Source organism: Cottoperca gobio, chromosome 14, assembly GCF_900634415.1.
Source record: "Cottoperca gobio chromosome 14, fCotGob3.1, whole genome shotgun sequence".
Classification (NCBI taxonomy): Eukaryota; Metazoa; Chordata; class Actinopteri; order Perciformes; family Bovichtidae; genus Cottoperca; species Cottoperca gobio.
This window is the reverse complement of record NC_041368.1, coordinates 15079567-15098174: the sequence shown is the minus strand read 5'-3', so window position 1 is coordinate 15098174 and position 18608 is coordinate 15079567. Positions and strand designations below refer to the sequence as shown.

Here is an 18608-nt window from a genome sequence, read left to right as displayed (position 1 = left end):
AGGATAGAGAATTAAGAGGGTGGGGGTAAGCTGATAAAGTCACCCGATGGATGACCACAGACTTAAGGTTATAGTTTAGCCTCCTTTTAAAGTACCACTACATCAGTAGGTGTGACATAATGGGGTTGTAGCAGCAATGCAATTACCGGTCACTGCGCACTCCAGACCAGCAGAAGAGCCCCTAACCTTCTCCTCAATTATTTTCCAGCCTGGCTTTATGTGATGCTGGAGGTTCACAAAATGTCAAACATAATATATACAAAAGACACCATTAAAGTAAAAGAGGAAGTTTTGGATGAGTATGTCCAAGCTGTGAATTTAAGCGCAATTCTCCATCCTAACAAATCTAAAAAAATAACAATTAAATGTATCTGTTCCTGTAGCTCATTTACTAACGATCACTTATACTCACAATTATAGATAATCATAGTTCAACCCTCATTACTATATTTTGTGAAACATGAATGGGATCAATTACTAGACAATTGAAACTTGCTCAAGTTGAGTAATCCGTCGCAGTGAGCATCAGGGCTGCAACTAACTATTAACATTACTGATCAAACTGTCATTGTTATATTATTCATTACTGTTTTTCCAACTACTCATTGAGTCTATAAAATATTAGACAATACTGACAGAAGCTCATCACAATTTCCCAAGAGCTCAAGTCTGTTTCGTTTGACCAACAGGCTGAAATTTAATCAGCTAATAATTGTCCTTTTTGCTTGATAAATGACTACTCAGTTAAATTGGCAATACATTTTCCCATTTAACTAATCAATACATCATTTCACAGTTTGATCTCTATCATTAAGTTTGTCAAACTTCCATTATCATGCTGAGGCAATGTAGTGCAAACTTTTCAAAACTATCTGGGTATAAAACACCTTTACCACACAAACATTGATGTTCCCTGTGATAGATTACAGAATATAAAGAAGTGTCAGGAGTGTGCATCTAGTGTTCAATACTACAGAGAAGTTAATGGGGAGCCAATGGCTGCCTGGAACTACAGGGAAAATACATATTCAAAATCTAAAATCATATAAAAATGGTCAGCAAAAGAAGTCAACGTTAAACCAACACTAATCAAAGTTAAGGGGGCAAATCTTGCAATCACTGATAAGAAAAGTGGCCACCGTTTTCTTTCCACTGTGCACTGGAGATCCCAACTTTGGAAACCACTAGGATGTATATAGTTCATAATCAAAATGTCATACTAGGCCTATACAGCGATGTTCTCAAGTCAAATGATTGAAACCAGAAGTAGCAGCTTTGAAGACTCTCAAAAGCGGCTGGTTTGTGGTTCCTGAGGAAATAAGTGGATGTAAATGGTTGTGTGAAAGTAAATTCTCTCACCATGTCCGCTGGGGTGCTGCCCGTCATCGTGAAGGTTTTCCCGGTCCTCGGAGGGTTTCACACACACTCACAACACAAGAAGAGGGTACAAATATCCCCCTTTTTTTCCGTCTCCCTTGTAGGAGCTCAAACAAACGTTTGTTTTTTTTTTGGGGGGGGGGGTTTCGAGCAGGAAACACAAAAAAGCACAATGTATTCCCGGTGACTTGCTCTGTCCACAGTCACAACACGGAGGTAGTCAAGACGTGTTACAACGCTTCTTCGTCTCTATTGCACAACCATTTCGTTGATAATTATCCACACAAATTGGGAAATGTGGAGGTATAGTTAATGTTAGCGGGATAAGCTGTCGACCCGAGGGCCTCCTCCGACCCTCCAAACATCAAGAATATCCTGCTTTAGAAAAGGTGCCTACGCCATGCGAAGAACCCAATACTGCTGGCACATCCGGACACGGATCTTTTTCTCTCTTGGTGAAAAAGAACACAAAATATCCGCAAGGTTAACAATTATCGTCCTCTGATAAAGTCACACACTTCCGCCGGTTGGTACAAAAATACGTCACACCGTAAAATCTGTCGGTCCTTCTCTTTAAAACGGGAGTTTGTGATGATTGGTGTTAATGTTAGAGACTGCGTTTCTGTACCTTTACGATCCGTCCAGCTGTCATCCTGCCTCTGAACACTAACGGCAAGTCAGTGACGGAAGCAGACGTGGGACTTCCGGTTAAGTATTTCAAAATTAAATCTTAATCTTTTTAGTACGCAGTATGCGCATTGCTTGTTACTTTTTTTTAGTGATTTTCAAGGGTGCAGCTTCGGTTTCGGAAGAACGACTTCTTTGTTGAAACTAATGCAGTACAAGTAGTCTACAGACCAGAAGTGCAAATAAGCACTTAGGTGCAGAGTATGTGTAGAATAAATCAATTATAGCCTATATAATAAACAATTGGAGAGATAGTTAATCAGTAAATTATTGTGTTCCTACATACAATCAAAAACACTACTGTTAACTGGAGATTTATTTGGCTACTGTCCCCTTCCATCTTTCCTTAACACACACAGACACACACACACACATACACACACACACACACACACACACACACACACACACACACACACACACACGCATTAAATGTACTTTATATACAGCATATAATTAATATACATGTATATTAATCTTAATGTTACGCTAATGTTCATATTTCTGTTATTGTGTAATGTTCAAATATTTAGACAAATTGCAACATTGTTGTTAAAACTTTTAATGGCAATAAAGCCGTTCAAGTTGGATTTATCGAACATTATCTTAAATCAGTATGTACTTTGTCATATATCATACATATAACATGTAGGCTGTACTTTAATGTTGATGTTGAAGCTGGTAAAGTGGACCTAATTTGAAATGTTTCATGTAATGTTGGGTGGTGTAATCGATAACATTGATAAGCAATGACGGTGCAAAATCATACTTTTGTTTATTAGAGAATGTGTGACAACACAAAAAGATTATGCATTTGAGAACTTTTGTTTTTTACTTTTTTATAATTAGTAAAGTAGGATGTTTTGGAAAAAACATGATTTTATTGTTATCATTATATAGTATAATTTTGGTACCCTCTTAGAAAACATTTTGGTTGATATCTAGCATAAAAATAATGTGTACTGTATTAACTGAGTTTGCTATTAACAACTATCAATAACATCAAGTTCATTATTACATATAATACATTTAGAAATTGAAAATACAATTTATTTAAAAATGTTCAATACATTTAGATACATTTGAACGTGTTTTAGGTTTATTTAGAGGTTTCATTGTACGTGTATGTTTTATTTTGAAGTCAGAATGACTTTATATCCGGGTGTAATGTTTCTCAACTTGCCGCTCGATGCAGCTCCTTTATGAACATGGCGGCAGTCCACAGATTGGAGGGTTGAACCATAAGCATGGAATGAACAAGGAGGAGAGTGCTGGAAGTAGTGGGAGAGAGCACAGCTTGGGAGGAGGAATGACTGCACACACCTCCTGAGGAACAAGCATAGAGGGGGGGGTTCCTTCTTGTAAAAGGACATACACACAGAGAAAAGGGGCTGTGGATAATCAATGGGACCTTTCTGTGAAAATAGGAAATGTATGTTACAAGGCTGTTAATGTTTAAATGCTACACCTCACACAAACACAATAATTGATTGTTTACCGTCTGTTCTACCACTGTAGAACAGTCTCAATCAATTATTGCATACAAGTAAGAACAATTCACTTTATTGACCGCTAACGGAAACCACTGCCTGTCACATCTGTAAGGTCAAAGGGCAGGGGCAGCGACAGAACAGCAGCGCTAGAGCTGGATTTGATCTTTCAATTTATGTTGGATTGACAGTAGAGCGCAAACTAAACTATCTGCTATCATGCATGGTGACAGTTGGTCCATTAGAAGTGATCAGTGACTTAGAGGATAAGACGAGGAGACAAGGCTGTAATGACTTAATCAATACATTAGCCAATCAGTATCCAGGATTTCATGTGTGGTCATGGAAAGTGAAGAGTGTTTTACAGACCTGAAACAATACAATAAGGGACTTTTGGGTGTGAAATACTTATTTTACTATATAAAAGATATGAAGTATGCTTTACATACAGAATATACTAAGTATTATCATAAGGAGTTGGTACAAGACGTGACAGCTTCATAATATTAGTTCACCATGGTTGTGGGGTTATTTATAGAGAGCACCTGTAATATAATATCCTGTCCTTGGTGAAGTGCTCTGTGTGTGTGTGTGTGTGTGTGTGTGTGTGTGTGTGTGTGTGTTCTGTTTCCGTCAGAGGTCACGATGCGTATCGGCAGCAGGGCTGTCCTCTCTCTGGTGGACTGAGTGAAATCCATTGTGGCATCAGGAGTGGCTTTTTCTCTGAGATCTACAGGATTAACTACCTAATCTCCCCACCATAAAGGGAGAGTGGTGAGGGGGCAGTGAGTCTGACACACACACACACACACACACACACACACACACACACACACACAGCATGCCTGCACAAACACAAGTGTGGTGTGAATGTGTTTTTGTTGTGTTTTCAAAATTAAGGTCAGTGTATGATTTTGAGCTAATGAGCGAACTAGGGCGGCTAATGTTCATTGTCATTATTAAATCATGCTTATTGCTATATGATTATTTTCTAATTGAATTGTTGGATGTATAAATAAAATATTGAAAAAGGTTCCCACGGTGATTGTTTTAAATTTACTTGTTTTGTCAAAACAGATCAAATACAACTTAAAGTGTAATGAAAAAACCTAGTCATGTTGCACCACTTCTAGCACCGACTGTTCCACCCGCTAGCACTGTGTTTAGGTTACATGAATATGAAACACATGTAAAAGAAGTAAAAAAAAATACAAATGTTCAATACGGTATACAACTTAAATTTTAGGTTTAGGTTAACACAATTTGAGTTGTGGTAAAAATGTACACAAATCTTAAGAGTACGTGTTGTTGACGGAATTTTAAATCATAAATGCTCGTGTATTATCATCTCATATCTTTCAACCAAAACCAAAATTTAGCTACATCAAATAAATACAAGTGTTTGTATTCGTACTGTGTGTGTGTGTGTGTGTGTGTGTGTGTGTGTGTGTGTGTGTGTGTGTGTGTGTGTGTGTGTGTTTCCCTCCTCAGCACTTGCCTGTACTTGTTTGACAGAGCAGGTCTGTGTAATATGAACCACCAGGTCACCTTTACAGTCCCTCAGTTCCTCTCTTTAAGGTCTGCTGATCAAATATAAATGTTACATTTTGTGTAAAGACAATACAACTCTGTAATCCTCTAAGCCTCCTGACTGTGTTCTCATTTTGATTTCCATCTGAGCACCTGCTGTCACGCTCAGACCACACTCAGACTTATAGTGACACATATAGAATACCAGTCATGAAAAGGAGTTTTAGAGTTTGAAAAGGGTAAAGAGCCTAATTACAGGTTAACCAGTATATTGTATCCACTATCTGCTGTCAGAGCACAAGATAAACTTTGATCTATTTCTGTTTCCAGTGTCACTACAAAACAGTTGCTGCTTTTTGACTTTGAAGGGCAGCCTGCACGACACACTTGCTCCATATATAAACACTGACGGCCAGCATAGCAGTGCTCGAACATCCCACTGCTTTGCTTCCACTGCCTCCCCATGTTTCACACAGATTATTAACATGCACCGTGTGCCATCAGCTATTCTGAGATCCTGCAGCAGACTTTGAGCTCGGACTTTGGCGCAAAGGTTGGAGTTGGGAGCCACCGACGCAACACAACACCCAGCGCGACGCTTCACACCCCCAGATGGGGGAGGACGATTCCGTTCCCCCAGAGGAGGTGTGAGCAATCATTTCCCAAACCATAACCACATTACTGTTTGATCTCCCCTTCCTGCTCATCTACACTCTCCCTCGTGCACATAAATCCACAATAATCCACAAACTCTCCCTTTCCTCTAGTGGTATACATCCATGCAGATAGTTTGGGGTTTTATGTATGTAAGTCAATAACATTTAGCTTGTGACACTCACAGCAATTCTCTCTCACCAACCAGCGGTCTGCAGTGTTTTTACCCTCTAGTATCGACTCAGCGCGCTTGGAACCTCGACTGTGATGGTACCAAAATAAGTACCAGGCACTATCAACAACTTTTGTTAATGGAAAACCAAAAGAGAGCGAATGGAGTAGAGCTGTGTTGTGCCATGCAATGGAAATGAGGCTTAAAATGGTAAACATGGAAAAATGTGTAGATGAGCCGCTTGATTCGTCTAAGCCTGCATTTCAAATACTCTCTCCTGTCATTGTCATGAACAGCTCTTATGAACCTATTATTTTCTGTGATTGACGGCTCTACAATGTCTCCAACACACAGAGAGCTTCCTTTATAACTCAGGATCATGTCCCTCTCAAAAGCAACAGTGTAAACCTGAGTTGGATTTGGCTCAGACTTACCAGGAGACAGCCTAAGCCTGAGCTTATCTACAGCGAACTGTTGTTGTGGGAATCAGGAGGAGGTGGGTGCTTCTCTAATCTGCCCACCTGTCTAACACACTCAATGGTAAATATATACAGGGATTTGTTCTAAGATCCCCCTGATAGACCCTTTGCTGGAGGCTAAATATGAGATACAAGTTGTATCTGTGATTTCAAGTCACCGTGTTTGAGTGTTTGTGTTTTGAATCAGTGTCAAGTGCCGTTGGGGTTTGTAAAGGAGAGAAGAGACACTCACACACTCGACGTAGTTAAGAGCTTCCTCCTCTCTGCTGTGAAAACAATTTGTCATCATTTCACGTTCTTGCAATCTGTCTAACACAGAAGGGAAATAAAGTACATCCTCAGTGGTTATATCTTTGTGCACCTGCCTCTTGAGAGTGTAGATGTTTCTCTGTTATCTTAGTAGCAGTTATTTAGCATTTTCCCCTGTTAAAGGTTTTTTTGGGGGAGTGTTTCCTTATCCAAAGAGAGGGTTTAAGGGCCCTGACACACCAAGCCGACGATCCACCAATGTCAGGTTGCTGGTCAGCAGTATGTCGCCTTAGTTCTTGTGGTGTGTCCCGCACGTTGGCACTAGTCAGCCCTTGTCCACGTCCAACATTCAGCATGATGGCTGTTCAGCTTAATCGAATCATTTCACAAGAACAGAAACGGACGTGAGAAAAACAAGCAAATGACCAAAGTCAAGAAGGCACACAAAGAGGCTCTTTTCATTTGTCTTTTTTTTTCTCATGATCTGATCATTACAATAAATGGATATTTTCACAATGACTGCTTTGTTTCATGTATGTTTTAGAACAATGGCTTATTGAACCACAGCCCTATGTTTTCTGGTTTCCCTTTTGAATGACTGATACAGTATACTGGTGCCAGCTGGTATGGAGAGTGATTTCCTCTCACGCAGGCGCAGAACTTACGTGCTGATTGGCCGTTAGCTGTAGTCTTTGCGGTGTTCAAGTGCGACTGTTTGACCTCCTTTGGAGCTAATTCTATGATGTCGGTTTGTTGTGTCTGGGCCTTATGGTTCTACAGATTGTAAGGCAAATTGAGGGCTTGAGGCACATTTTTTATTTAGGATATTGGGCTTTATTAATGAAATTGACTTCACTGTGGCTCTTTGTTTGTGTTTGTACAATATGTTCCAGGAATGTTCTGTTCAATCTACATCAACTGGTTCTTTACAACCTCCTGCCCGTATAACCTGTAAGGCTGTTTCTGTGGCTTGTACGGGTATTATCTGATTTAATTAAGTCATGGAATGCAGCAGTGTAACAAGTGTGAGTGTGTGTGTGTGTGTGTGTGTGTGTGTGTGTGTGTGTGTGTGTGTGTGTGTGTGTGTGTGTGTGTGTGTGTGTGTGTGTGTGTGCAGACATTTGTGGTTCCCAGGTGATGTCTCCTAATGATGATCCTCCGACGTCTCATCTATTCCCACCATGAGAATAGTGTTTTCATAGTGTTTTCATTCAGTGTGAAATGTTTCAACAATTCTTAGAACGGACATTTATGCTCCGTACAGGATGAATTATGAACATAACTGCTGAAACCTTAGGTTTCACCTTTCACCTGTTTTAGCTCCACAGCTGAAAATAGCGAAGGGTCTCGGCTTTGTTTCTTCACTTCCAGCTCTTTAATGTCTCTGTTTGTAATTTCACTGTGTTTCCTTTCTTTTTTTATCTTCCTCCTCTACCCTGTCCATCTTTTTCCACCACTCATCCACACTTTGGTCACAATACATCAGTATTACTAGACCAAACAAATTGTTTGGTGTAGTAACACTGATGTAATGTGGTCACAGCTGTGTATTTATCGAGTATTTTACAAAGGCTTCAAACACGGCTCAGCCAATCATAAAGAAAGGACCAGAACTGTCTGTTTTATAAAATAACTTTGGTGATGATATCATAAAATCTCACAAAAGCTTGCACTACTTTTCTTTTAATTGACCCTTTGTCCAATTTATGCATTTATTTGACCACCACTACATTTTTGCTTTTTCTTTGCAATGACCATACAGCCTCACAGAGCCATTAGCATGGCTGTAGATTCTTAGACTCGTTTTTCTTTAGAGACATCAGTGATTCTCTTAACTTGTTATTTATGCAAATTAATTGTAGTTTTGTTTGCAGAAAGTTAGTCCACAGGAGTTGTCTTTCTTTCTTTCTTGCTGTCTGTAGAGACTACAAGAATGATTTGGAGAAGAGCCATATGACGATCTATCAGGAAGACACTAAACCTGTAATAAATCCTGTTGTGACTGCGACACTATCAAGCTTGTATGTATTTGCAGTGACTGTTACCACCCTACCAACAATAGACACAATTACAGTTTCTATTGTTGTGATTATGTCTCAACCCTTTTCACGTCAGCAGTTACAGTCAAACATTATTGGCACACGCACACATTTTTTGAACAAACCGCAGGCACCTCTGTGTACCTGAGTCAGCCTTCACTTCCTTCTCCCCTCTGTTGTTCTCCCTCTTTCCATTCCTCCCTCTCTCATGGTGACTAGGCAGGTATAAAGTAGAGGGTGAGTCGGTGTTATCAGCAGTGCATGACTGGCTTTATGGCTACAATGTGGATGTCAGGCAGTTATTATGGCACAACATAGCTGTGATTAGATGAGCCTTCGAGCTCAAAACAAAAACAACAGGACTGTGAGGCAGCATTGACTGTGGCGGTTTCTCATGGTTATCCTTTGACCACATAACTGTGGGACACAACAGAAACGTAAATTCATTCTTTCAATGAGCACATGAAAGGTTTACGTGTTGTTTTTGCTGAGCTCAATCCTACAGGTGGCCACTTGATTGATGCTTGTTCCAGGATGTGACTTTTAGTCACCTGAGGCTAGAGCCTTGTCTTTGCATCGCTTTATTTTTTGACTGAACAGAACATGGCAAAGCTGAAAATAAAAACACAGGCCGAGAAAGAGACAGGGTTTAACTAACCCAAGCCTGACTCACGAACATTAACAAGAACATAATCTGAAGGGTAATACAATATAAATTAAGTATGTCAACAAACCTCTGGTTCCATTCAGCATTTCACACACTGAAAATCTTCCGACAGTAGGTGCATTCTGACATTTTTAATTTGCGCATAAAAAAACCTTGAATGGAAACAGAGAAGATGTAATAAGATCTTGAAATATCACAAAAATGCTTTTACACTTGGCTGAGACAGAAAATACAACAAAGTGTAAAGTCTGCTCCACTGAAGAGACGGAAAAATAGAGTCAGATTGATTCTCATCACTCCACACAGATCAGATGTAACCTTCATTAATGCATGAAACAAACAGAAATGTCACATTTTCATGAAATGTTCTGCAATGTTTTTCACTGTTCGACTGCCGCTCTTTTAATTATAGGATGACCTCTTCTTCTGCAATGGCATAATGGTTTTCCGACTGGAGAATTAGCACCACCTAGTCCTTATCTCGATGAAGCAACTTCTTATACTTGAATTTCATACAAGCATTTCCTGAAATTTGGTTAAAATGTGCACGATACATACCCGTGATTTAGGGTGTAGCTTTTAGCATTTGATGCATGTACAGCTTTTATTTTTTTCTTGTTCTCTCTGCCCTATGCTGTATACTACTCAATAAAATGGCAGTATAAAAAATACTTAAATACATAGACACAAAAGTTGCATTAAATCCACTTCAATAAGTTGTCTATGGGAAGGGATGTGTGTGTTCCCTTTCCCGTCGGCGCCTCACTTCCTGCTTTTGTTAGCATCAGCTGAAATTCACTGGCTGAAAGTCAAGGGAGGATGTGTCCATGTGTGCAATAACACACACACACACACACACACACACACACACACACACACACACACACACACACACACACACACACACACACACAAAATTGATAAGGCACCGTTGGCTTAAAATTATATGAGTGATTCATACCAGAGGTATGCTTTTTTTTTATTGACCTAATGAAAGAGTTCCAAAATTAAATAATTGCTTCCTCATGATATAAGGGGAAAAGTGCAGGAAATTAAATGTACAGTCAAACAGCTGTAAACCAGTTAAAGGAGAAACCTGGAATATGTGCACCCACTATTTGACATTATGCATTCACATCAACACTTCTCTTCAGTAAATGATATAGTTTCACAAAGTATATCATGTAAATTGCATGATTCACAAAGTTGATATGTATTGAAGTGGCATTGTTGGATTTATTATCCTAGAAGATGATAGTGACGTTCCAGTGTGTCCTTAAAAAGGGTTAACTGTAATAATATTCTTTTACTAATATCCAATCAAGTTGTACAGTTTAATCAGTATATGGATTTTAGCTGATTAACCATTCTATTAATGAATGTGCCAAAAAGTCTGCGTCCTAATCCTACATAGAAAACATTGGTTTTAGAGAGTCTGATAATGAAAACCCCTGGAACATAACACCCCTTTCAAAGTACACGCTTTGATTTTGTTTCTCAAATCCTCAATCTTCCTCCCGGCTCACTTTGGAGGGTTTAAGACTAAACTGTGAACTGTTTTAAAATGTAAAACATCACAAGTGAGCTGAGCTTGGAGATAAAGTTGGGTTTCCCTGGGGCGCTACAACAGACTATCAAACATCTAACCAGAGAGGGCAGTTGAAACACTGCTGCTCAACCTGACTGGTAACAGCCCTGTATTCAAAAGAAATGCTCCATTCTGATCCAGGTTGGTTAGAGGAGTAGATCCACACGTTTAAAGACTTATCAGACACAAGAAACACAAGTGGTTTATAATAGAGAGGGTTTTACAATCCTGGAAAGTGATGATTGTAACCAAGCCGTCCACATGTTGACACAGATGTAAATAATCAATTGAATGACGGCTGAATTCCATTTAGCTGCTTTAGTTTTACTGGGACACTTGAATAGAGCATACCCATTGTTAATGTTATTAATAATCCCTCAGCTTTTGCTACTACTGTGAACCTACATTACAGTATATGCATGCTACATTTACTGTCATAATAACTTTCTTCAACAGCTAGTTGCTCATTTTATCGGCCTCCTGTTTGGTGCTGGGCAGGTAGCGTACAGTTTGTTTATCCGAACTAAAGATAGAGCTGCCGAGCTTGGCAGTAATTCTCTGTGGGATTATTACGATGAGCTACATTATACATTGTCTTTCAGCGTTAGCGTCAACACATTTAAGTAATGCAGGTTTAAAGTCTGTAAAAATGTGCAATGTTTTATTCATATTGTTGCTATTCAAACTATACAGTGACATAGTGTCTTGTTGATACTTTCACTGTGCTGTAAATGGTTTAAGTGCCTGCTCTGAATGTACATTTCTTGTACACTTTCTGTATCAAATTGTATTTATCCATGCAAGCAATCCCAGCTGTCTAAGAGAGAAATAATAAGGTTACTTTAAGATTAAAACATTAGCTTTGGTTCCCATGATGGCGTGTTTGTTCAGTCTGTTAAAGCCAGGCCGTTCCTCTAAGTGCCGTGCTGGAGAATTGCTTTGTATTGGCTCTGTGAATACAGTGTAATCAGTGTAAATCAAACCTGTAATGTGTTGATGACATGATTACCTTATTCAACCTTTCCAGTCTTAACTTACCACTATTGCAGCAACATACCGAAGCTAATGCCACTTGATCTATTCACATTCCATCCCCCTCCTTCCTCCCCAACTCGTTTTCTCCTTCAACATCTTTCTTTCATCTAATGTCATCTTCTATGATTCTTCTCTCAATATTAAATTAAGACAATACTGAGAAACTGCTTTGATATTTCATCTCGAGCTTGATTGGTTTGTCTGAAAAAATGAAACAGCAGCACACACACACACACACACACACACACACACAGAAAATACAAACTGATGAGACTCAGTGGCGAATGTGACAGACAAAAGTATTGATTACGGATCAATTAACGGATGTTTGACACTGCTGTTTAGAGCACATTTATTATTTTTTCAATGTTTCCAATCTGTTCTCCAGCTTTTCAGTGTTAATAACAGCATTCCTATTTTATTCACAGTGTTTATCATCAGCATAATAAAATGTCACAGTTAAGCTTTGTTGTCACTATTATTCTTGGCATATAGCTGAAAACCTACACAAATAACACTCAGTCAGTAAATATTACTGTTTGTTTCCTCCTTAGACAGATATGAAGCACATGGCTGTTCTGTATACATTTGATCCTGGAAGCTTTGCTTGAAATGTCTGTCAACACAGATGTTTTATTAGATCATTTATTGCGCGTCTTTCATCAAAACTTTGATGCCAAATTTGGAAGAATGAAATTATCTTATCCGTAAACATCTAAAACGTATCAATCCAGGCCTTGTATTTCTCCATGTCTGCTGAAGCTTGCTGACTTGATTTATAGAGAGGGCTTAGAGACATGCGGAAGAACAGATTCATAAAGGTACAGTGCAAGAAACTGTTATTACTTTAACTATATACTGAAAATGGAGATTTGGTTTGGCTTCATTCTTGGGCTGCTGTGTTACTAGTATACAAACAACAAAACTTTATTCCACATATACTATCATTGACATGTCCTCATAAACAACAGAATAGGTTGTTTGCCAATGACTCCCAAAACGACATACTGAAGGCTATATGACGCAGTTTTAAACAGATTAACACTGTAAATTGAAACAAAACTTCTTGGTTAGGTTGAGGAAAAGATTGTGGTTTGGGTTCAAATAAGTACATTTGTTACGTAACTTATGTGACGTACGTAAGTTAAGTAGGCCTACTTACATGACAAAAGTTAACTCCGAGACACAAATTACGTCACCTGACTTCCTCCTTTTACTTCTGTCATGATTAATACGGCCAATAAACGAAATTCTGGGGTCGTGATAAGCTGCTTGCACAGTCGTTAGCATGCTAGCACTTGTTGTTAGCATGCAGTTAGCACTAGACACAAAGTAACTGAAAACAGTCTGAGTGATCACCTTTGTTCTATGAAAGGTGACAAATGTGTTACTCATATGTATGTCAATTCTGTGTTAGGGTGGATTATTTTTCCTTGACATAATTCTCGGTATTTTATCTGACTTTATTTTTAGCAGAAGACACTTCATGGTTAGTGTTCTTCCACGTGGTGTTAGTCACTTTCTTTGTGTTTCTGCCAACGAGTGTCTTTCTTTTTCTGCATCAATACACTACACACTTATTTCTCCTGTTCACTGGCTACATACACTTTGAACACATAGTAGATCATATAAACACAACATACACCTCAACATTCAGTGCCAAAACACTGATACTGTCTCCTACAAAAGACACATGAGCCCACACATACACCCACCCACCCACACACATACATACACTCATATGTTGTGTGTACAAAAGAGGCGTAAGATGAGTCATACAAGAACTCAACATTTGTGTAGCCGCCTACTCAAGAGTTTGCAACACAAAGAACATGCAAACATTACAGGTAATTTAGCAGATGCTCTTATCCAGAGCGACTTACAGTGAACTAACAACAGTCCTCCTAGAGCAATGTGGTACCTTGCTCAGGCAGGGACACAATGGTGGCAGCCCTGGTATAGAACTCACAGTTCTATGTTCTCTGTTTGGAAGGCAGACCACCAGACCACTAGGCCATCACCACCATGATATCTCTGTTGTTCACTTGTCTGGATGCACAAAATCAAACTTGCCCATTCTGTATATTGTGATGATGCAAATTTGTCATATGAAGCTCCTATGACTTGGGGTTTAGTTTATAAACACACACTTACCACAGTGCCGCTCGTCGGCTCCATTGGGACAGTCTTTGTGTCCGTTACAATGCAAACTCTGTGGCAGGCAGTCACTCATGTTCCCACATGGAAACACACGATCTACCGCTGTCTTTCACGTACACAGACAAGCGTAGTTGCACTTAGACTTGTCTCCCACTCGGAAACCTTTTTTGTTGAACCTTCTGTCTCTTTGTGGAGCCAATAAAGTGATTAAAGAAGCTGATTTGTTACACCGGTTACAAATGTGAAAACAAAAGTGTTGCACACTGAAGGACTAAGACCTGAAACATCTGCTTCTGAGCAGAAAGAAAATAAATACAGTGAAAAGATTGACATTTACATAATATGAATGAGGATGTGTGTGAGTTGATAATAACATTTTTTATTTTTTATGAAATGTTTATATATGTAAATAATACACATATGATAATTATTGTGTTAATAATCCAGCACCTCTTAAACCATTTCCATTCATTTCCATTACCTCTTTGTCTCCCTTCCCCATCGCCCCACACACAAAAATGAGACAAAAAGGAGACAAAGAGCAATAGACAAAGTTAAGGATGAATTTGATTGATTTGACTGAAATTTAGATATTGAAATAATTTTGTTATTGTAAATTATTGTGGCCATGATAATAGTGCAGTGAGAATCTGATATCGTGGCAGCCCTAAGAGAGACCTTTGTATTTGTCTAATGAGTTAGTTGTAGAAACAAAAGAAGTCTGTGACTATCGTAAGTAAGGTGCAACAGCATCACCCAGTGGAGGATGAGGTTTATAAGAGGATACAGTTAGTGTGAAAGGATGGTGCAAACCATCTTTAAAGGGCTGCTGCGTTCAGATTGGATTACTGTGTATATTCCTATAAAATAACACAGTGATGCTGCAGGCCTGAGGGAACCAGCCCTCACATGATTGGTGCAGATGTGGGCTGGTAATCAGAAGATGAACCTGATTGGTCCCTCACTTTGAATCGTTTTGACATTCAGAAGCAGACAGTGATATGACTAAAATGCGTTTTTTATTAGATATGCTGATGACACACACACACAGCGATGTTAAACATGTGTCTGCGAACATCTGTGTGCATGCATGCATGTGCATGATGCCATACAGTGTAGCCCACATTTATGTAGAGCATTCATTGAGTCACACCATAATATCCAGTTTCCTCACTTGTACTCATGTATGCAACATTTTTGATGAGTAAAGTCAATACATAGTAGTAGGTCCACTTTGTATGTATGATGGCATTTACAGCTTGTTGATCAATTAATTACCTTTTGGATTTGGAAAAGATAGATTATCCTTCTTTGTCATTGTGTGGGCCTTTTCTTTATATGAAATATTAATTTATAACACACACACACAATATACTGTTTGTATATAGAAATGGGTATTTTTTTCACATTGGTCACACACACACACATTATAAAATAAAACACATATTGTAATTGTAACAAAAACCCTCACTGAATCACAATCCCTTGGAACGTCTCATATCCAGAGAAAAAGCAATTAATCAAAGTATTCTGCCAGTCTTGCTGCAGAGCCTTGATATGCTCACTTCAGTGAACACAAAGTCGATAGGCGCAGGGTTATGATGTGCTTCTCATGCTGGCTGCAGGCTCCTGGCTGTGCAAAGTGCCTTTTAGGAAAAGCAGTTACTTTCTACAGATTTGCTGTCGAGTAGAAACTACTATCATCAGGTCTGGGTCTTCATTAGGTGACTGATCATAACAGTGCCTTCGCTGCTCAGACCGTAGTGTTCTGCACTTACAAACTGACACATTTCTCAGCTAGGGAGTTAAACTATTGTCTAATACACATTTTATTACCCCAAAAAGTTGAATTCATTTTCAGTCATTGACCTTCATCAGGCATGAACGTACCAATACAAAATTGTTACATCCCCAAGGTGTAGCTAGGGGAAGAGGGGGACAATAACACAACAACCAATGATTGAGCGAGTCAGAGTAGGAGTAAATGTGTATAATTGTTTATTGCACAAATAAACGGGTTCCAATGAACTCTCGAAAGTAGGGGTGAGGAAGGGACCATACAAAATAAATAAATATAACAAAACAAGGCCTGGCTACTACTGTCCTTGCAACAAAACACAAAAGCCTTTACTAACTGATCTAATGACAAGTGGTGTAAAACACATACAGAGGTGGCAACAACCTGCTAAACTAATGTTTCTAAAAAAGGCTCTACGTGGATGAAACTGTACAGGGTACTCCCAACTTACCTAAATCCACAACCTCACACATTACTACAAACATAGAACTGTATATAATTTGCTTGGTCTGGGGACGTCAGCAGTAGACCACGACAGAGAGACTATCCCAGCTCTTCCTGGTCCTCCTTTATTGAGGGCCCTTCCTCCTGATAGGCCAGCCAATCAGGTAATCACCACCTAATTAGCTGACAGGTGAGAGAAAAACACAGCAAGACCAACACACAACCTGCCTGGCACGTAACACCCCCACCCATATAAGTCCAAACCTCTTTGGAACTGCCAATTACCATCTACCAAGCACTTGACAGTGCAGTCAGTACAAAATCTGGGACTTCCATCAGACTTTGTGTCTAGAAGACAAGGGGAACTCCAAGGACTAGAACTAGGCACTGCAAATCCATTGTGCCGAAGATATTCAACCTCCCTTTTCATGACCTCCCTTTTAACTGGATTAACCCTGTAAGCACACTGTTTAATTGGCGATGGAAGCAATAGGACAGACAGAAATCTCCACCTGATGAGATGGGGAAGATTTCATTTGGTCTTCTCGGGAGCAATACCTTTTCAACATGTTGACATGACACTCTGGTACAACGCGTGCGGTCAGGTGTCTGAAGGACGTAGTTTGTGTCACTGAGCCTCTTATCTACAACATAAGGATCAGAAAATGTAGTAGACAAAGCAGAACCAGGAACAGGCAAGAGAATCAAAACTTTTTCTCCCGGCTGAAACAAGCAAGCTTCTGGTCGTAGTGTTTCTTCATCTTCTCTTGGGAAGACTTCAGAGCATCTTTAGCCAATGAGCAGGCCCAATGTAGGCGATCTTTGAGCTTGGCAACATACTCTGGGATACTGCTAACTGTTTTCTTTGGAACGATCAACTGCTCTTTAAGAACTCTTAATGGACCTCTGACCTCATGTCCAAACACTAGCTCAGCAGGATTAAAGCCTAAGGACTCCTGAACAGCTTCACGGGCAGCAAACAACACAAGGGGAACACCATCATGCCAATCCTTTTGAGATTCATGGTAATGTTTTCTTAACAGATTTCATAGTCTGATGAAATCTCTCTCTAGTGCCCCCTGGCTTTCAGGATGATACGGACTAGACGTTACATGCTTAATGCCTAAGGTTGCATGTACCTGGGCAAACACTTTAGACATGAAGTTAGTACCTTGGTCAGTTTGAATCTATTTAGGTAGACCAAACAGGGAGAAAAACTTCACAAGTGACTTCGAGATGACTGGAGCAGTGATCTTACGCAATGGAATCGCTTCCGGGAACCTAGTGGAAGCACACATGACCGTTAGAAGGAACTGATTGCCAGCTTTAGTTTTTGGTCCAACACAATCCACAATCACTCATTCAAATGGCTCACCCATTACTGGAATGGGTTTGAGAGGAGCAGCGTGAATTACTTGGTTCGGCTTGCCGACAACTTGGCACACATGACAAGTTCGGCAATAACGAACAACATCAGACTTGAGGCCTGGCCAAAAGAAATATTTCAAAACTCTGTCATAAGTTTGTTACCCCCATGTGTCCTGACCAGGGATGATCATGAGCCAAGGACAGCACTTGAGAACAATAAGCTGTAGGCACAACAACCTGATAAGTTGCATCCAAGTTCATATCCTCACTGCCATCGCCAATCCAGCGACGCATCAACAGGCCATCCTCAAGAATGTAGCCCATCTTTTTCGACTTGGCCTTTTCTCCCTTTGTTTGGGAGTGACACCCCGTTAATGAGACCCATGCCTTTTGGCGGTGGAAAGCCTTGTGAAAACTGCCGTTTCCGCTTTAAGAAATGACAATCTGAAATAACATGACCCTTCTTATGGCAGTAGAAACACTCAGGAGGTGACTGTGGTCCTTTGGATTTTTCGAAATGGGGGCGTGATACTGAAGTTCTGCCTGGGCGCGAAGAGGAAGCAAAAACATTTTTATGAGTGAGAACAAACTCAGCCAGGACAGCTGCTTTAGCCAGTAAATTGACTTTCTGCTCATTTAAGAATATCACCATCCTTTCAGGTAAAGCATTTTTAAATCTTCCAAGAGCATTAACTGACGAAGAGATTCAAAACTGTCCATTTCACTAGCTGCACACCATTTATCAAAGAGAACGCCCTTTTCTCGTGCAAACTCAACAAAGATCTGCCCAGCAGACTTTTTATGGTTCCTGAATTTTTGCCTGTAGGCCTCTGGCACAAGTTCATAAGCACGCAAAATTGACTCTTTGAGC

The 18608-nt window shown here is 39.7% G+C and overlaps 1 protein-coding gene across 2 annotated transcripts in view; it reads right to left on the bottom strand.

The window, feature by feature from the left end:
* ubl3a (ubiquitin-like 3a) overlaps positions 1-2056 on the bottom strand; it is a 30329-nt gene extending 28273 nt beyond the window's left edge. The window contains exon 1 of one of the 2 annotated variants that reach the window (XM_029448224.1): positions 1360-2056. In XM_029448224.1, coding sequence (XP_029304084.1) covers positions 1360-1386 — 27 coding nt within the window. In that variant the 5' untranslated portion in view covers positions 1387-2056. The remainder of the gene's footprint in view (positions 1-1359) is intronic. The other variant, XM_029448225.1, reaches the window with a different exon arrangement.
* Positions 2057-18608: the final 16552 nt, after the last annotated feature.